Here is a 4288-nt window from a genome sequence, read left to right on the forward strand (position 1 = left end):
ATGCCCACCTGCCCTTCCTTTCCTGCCTCATCCCTGTGTCTCAGCCCCACTTGGGCAGACAGTCCCTGTTCAACCACATGCTTTACCTGCCAGGACACAGGTAAGCTTTCTATAGATCTACCACACTGTCTGTTATCCCAGATGCAATGATCACAGTTTTCCCCTAGCACTGTACTAAACACCAGAGGCAGCTTTACCTCTGTCCTGACTAAGTCTGCCTGTGGATGCTAAGATCATCTCTTCCTGCACACCTCGTCTCCCTTCTCCCAACATTACCCAGCATTCCCTATTGAAATTTAAAAATTAAAAATTAAATTAGTTTCTTTCCTTCTTGATCATTAAACTAAATTAATTAAATTAATTTTAATTTAAAAAAATTAAATTAAAGTGAATTAAATAGTTCTTCATCATTAAAAGATAGAATTATTTCTTCACGTACCTTTTATTTCCAGTAATGCCAACCTATGGTTAGAAAAGTATTTATATGTATTTATATATTTATATATATTATATACATTATATATTTACATACTTATATATATATTATGCACATTACATATATTTACATATTAGTATATATTATGCACATCTCTGAACATTCGTATCTCATCGACATATTTATATTACGGCACATGGATCTGAATATTTGTTTCTTATACACATATTTGAATATCTGTTTATCGTACACATTATAGGTCTATAATATATATAAATATGTCTGTAATATATATAAATATGTCTAATATATATGTCTATAATGCATAAGTATGTCTAACATATGTCTACAGCAATATATATAAATATGTAATATATATAAATATGTCAAATATATATATGTCTATAATGTATAAGTATGTCTAATGTATATGTCTGCAGCAATATATATATGTCTGTAATATATATAAATATGTCTGCAATATATATATAAATATGTCTGTAATATATATAAGTATGTCTGTAATATATATAAATATGTCTGTAATATATGTAAATATATCTGTAATATATATGGCTGTAATATATGTAAATGGCTATAACATATATAAATGTCTAATATATATAAATATGTCTGAAATATATATTAATATGTCTGCAATACATATAAATATGTCTATAATATAGATAATTATATCTGTAATATATGTAAATATGTGTATAATATATATAAATATATCTGTAATATATAAATGTCTGTAATATATATAAATATGTCTGTAATATATATAAATATGTCTGTAATATATATAAATATGTCTGTAACATATATAAATATGTCTGTAATATATATGTGTCTGTAATATATATAAATATGTGTATAATAAACAAAAATTCAGATATGTGTATAAATTCGCAGGACTCCCCCTGAAATAATAACTAATTATTATTAATCAATAATTTCCAGTGCTTTCTTTGCCACCTGCCTTGGACAACCCCTGTCCGCCAGGGTCTCAGGGCCTTACCTCGTCCCTTATGGTTTTGGCTCCGTGTTGTGTCGGCTGGGAAATAAATCATCGGAAAATCAATAGAGATGATGAAGCCGCATCTCCGAATTCATCAATCAGATGCATCAACTATAAAACATAAAATATAAAAATAAAAATAAAATATAAAATACATAGAATATAAATTCTAAAATATAAAATTAAAAATTAAATTAAACTACAATAGAAAAAATATTAAACATAAAACATCGATAATAATTATAATGTAAGTATAAATATAAGATATAAAATAAAAATAAAATAAAACGACACGTAAAATTCGGTAATATAAAATTTAAAATACAAAATTAAAAAGAGTAAATTAAAATGGAAAATAATATAAAATACAAACTAAAACATACAATATAATATGAATATTAATATGAAATAAATAATATAAAATATAAAATGAAATAAAACAAAATTTAAAATTTCAAATATATGTAAAATATAAAACATAAATATAAAATATGAAATAAAATAAAATATAAAATAAATCAAATATAAAATATAAAATATAAAATAAAAAAGTAAAGAAAAAATTAAATAGTAGAAAATATTAAATTAAATGTAAATATATAAAAATTATAATTTAAAATTAAAATATATAATAAATATGAAATGTAACTTATAAACCATAAGTATAAAATATAATATAAATATAATGAAAATAAAATAAAAAGTAAATAAAATATAAAATATAAAATTAAAAAATGAAAGCAAAATAAAATAGAAAATAATATAAAATATAAAACATAATATATAACGTGTAAAATAAAATTTAAATATATAATAAAATATAAGATGCAAACTATAAATATAATATATATGTAAATGAAAATAAAAAACACAATTTAAAACAAAATAGAAAATAGAAAATAAAAAACTAAAAGTAAAGTAAAATATAAAATAATATAAAATATAACATTAAATATAAAATACAAAATATCATAAATTATATATATATGATATATTATATACATATAATAAGAAATAAATATTAAATAAAATATGAAATAAACTAAAATTTAAAATATAAAATGTAAAATACAAAACATAAATATAAAATATTAAATAAAAAATACAAAATATATTAAATATAAAATATAAAATAAAAAAATAAAGTAAAATGTAAATTTAAATATAAAATATAAAAATTATATATGTAAAATATAATGTAAATATAAAATATAAAATAGAAAATAAATATAAATTAAAACAAAATATAAAAGAAATTAATTTAATCTTTAAAACATATAATAAAATATAAAGTATAAAATTTAAACAAGTAGGAAACATGCTATGAATATAAATATAAAATCAAAATAAAATATAAAACACATTAAATATAAAATATAAAAATAAAAGTAAATTGTTTTAAAATGATGTAAAATATTATACTACATGCGTCACTTCCTGTCAGACGCTGTTTGACAAACTGTGCTTCACCGTACGTCATAATATTGATAATAAATAATAATAATTTGTCTTTCTATAGCTTGTTTTGTATTTTATATTTTATTTATTTGTTATATTATATTTTATTTTATATTTTTATTTATTTTGTTTACTTAATTTTATATTTATACGTTATTTTATTCCATTTTTATTTACTTTACTACAGTTTTATTCGTTATATTTTATATTCATATCTTATTTAGATTTTTTTTCGTATTTAATTTTATATTTTCATTCATTTTATCTCATATTTTATACTTTGCATTTTACTTCATTATAATTTTATTTCCGTATTTCGTTGCACATTTTATATTTACATTTATATTAGGATCCTCCCAAGTTGACAATTGATTTGCATTGACAGCTGTCGTCAATTATGGATCCGTATTGATCATTAATTATCGATAATTGATTATCGATTATTGATCGGTATTGATTATCAATTAGCAGTAACTGCTGATTATCGATCATTGGTTATCATGGTTATTGATCATTTTTAGCATCGATTATTCGTCATTGATTAGTACTGATTACCGATTATCACGATTACTGACTGTCATCATCATCCCATCACCGTCATGCCCCTGCCTCTGCCTTTCGAGTGCTGGAACAAAGGCTTGCGCCACGATTTATTGATTAGCACGATTATTGATAACTGATTAGTATTGACAGGGCCGAAGCCTCCACGGGGAATCACCGGGTCGATTGCCGCCGCGTCGCCGGCTGTGACGTCACGGGCAGTGCGACGCCTCCAGGGTCCGCGGCGGTGGCGGCGATGAAGATCCTGGTGCGGCCGCGGACAGGACGCGGTCGGGTTCGCGGGACTCAGTCGCGCTCCCTGTGACGTCAGAAACCCGCGAAGAGGTCGGCGGGCGCCGAGGGGCATCACGCGATCGCGCGCCGTCGCCACTGACCTCGGGGAATCGCGCGGCCGCTGCCTTGCGCCGGAGCGGGTCCTCGTCGCTGGCTGTGACGTCACGGTCTGCGCGACCGTGTAGGCGGGAACCGCAGGGAATCACGGGATCGATCGGCGCCACCAGGGTTTTGTGGAGACGCCGCCGTGGGCCGGAGCGGGTCCCGATCGCCGGTTGTGACGTCATGGAGAGCGCGACGGGGTCGGCGGGAGCCGCGGGGATCCCGGTACGGCCTCCAGCAGGGCGCGGTGACGTCACACCCTGCGACGGGGACGGGGGGGGGGTGACGGCCGCGGGTCGCGGACGCCCCCGGTTACCGGAAACAGCGTTGCTTCCGTCCCGCAGGGTCAGAGGTGAGCCTGACCGGAAGTGCCCTCGCGGGAGCCCGGGAACCGGAAGCGGCGCCGCGTCTCCGGGTGGAAGGGCCTCGCCTCC

The 4288-nt window shown here is 29.2% G+C and overlaps 1 protein-coding gene across 1 annotated transcript; it reads right to left on the reverse strand.

Moving 5' to 3' along the window:
- Window positions 1–1459: 1459 nt before the first annotated feature.
- LOC143433969 (uncharacterized) lies at window positions 1460–4073 on the reverse strand. The gene is made up of 2 exons (XM_076706170.2): window positions 3637–4073; window positions 1460–1571 (listed from the first exon to the last, which is right to left on the reverse strand). The coding sequence occupies exon 1, from the start codon at window positions 4037–4039 to the stop codon at window positions 3671–3673; it is 369 nt and encodes a 122-aa protein (XP_076562285.2). The 5' UTR covers window positions 4040–4073; the 3' UTR covers window positions 1460–1571; window positions 3637–3670.
- Window positions 4074–4288: the final 215 nt, after the last annotated feature.

This window comes from Arvicanthis niloticus (assembly GCF_011762505.2).
Source record: "Arvicanthis niloticus isolate mArvNil1 chromosome Y unlocalized genomic scaffold, mArvNil1.pat.X SUPER_Y_unloc_2, whole genome shotgun sequence".
NCBI lineage: Eukaryota > Metazoa > Chordata > Mammalia > Rodentia > Muridae > Arvicanthis > Arvicanthis niloticus.

Coding starts and splice junctions, on each gene's coding strand:
- LOC143433969 (XM_076706170.2), bottom strand. CDS start 4,039: ATGACGTCACAACCGGCGATCGGGACCCGCTCCGGCCCACGGCGGCGT.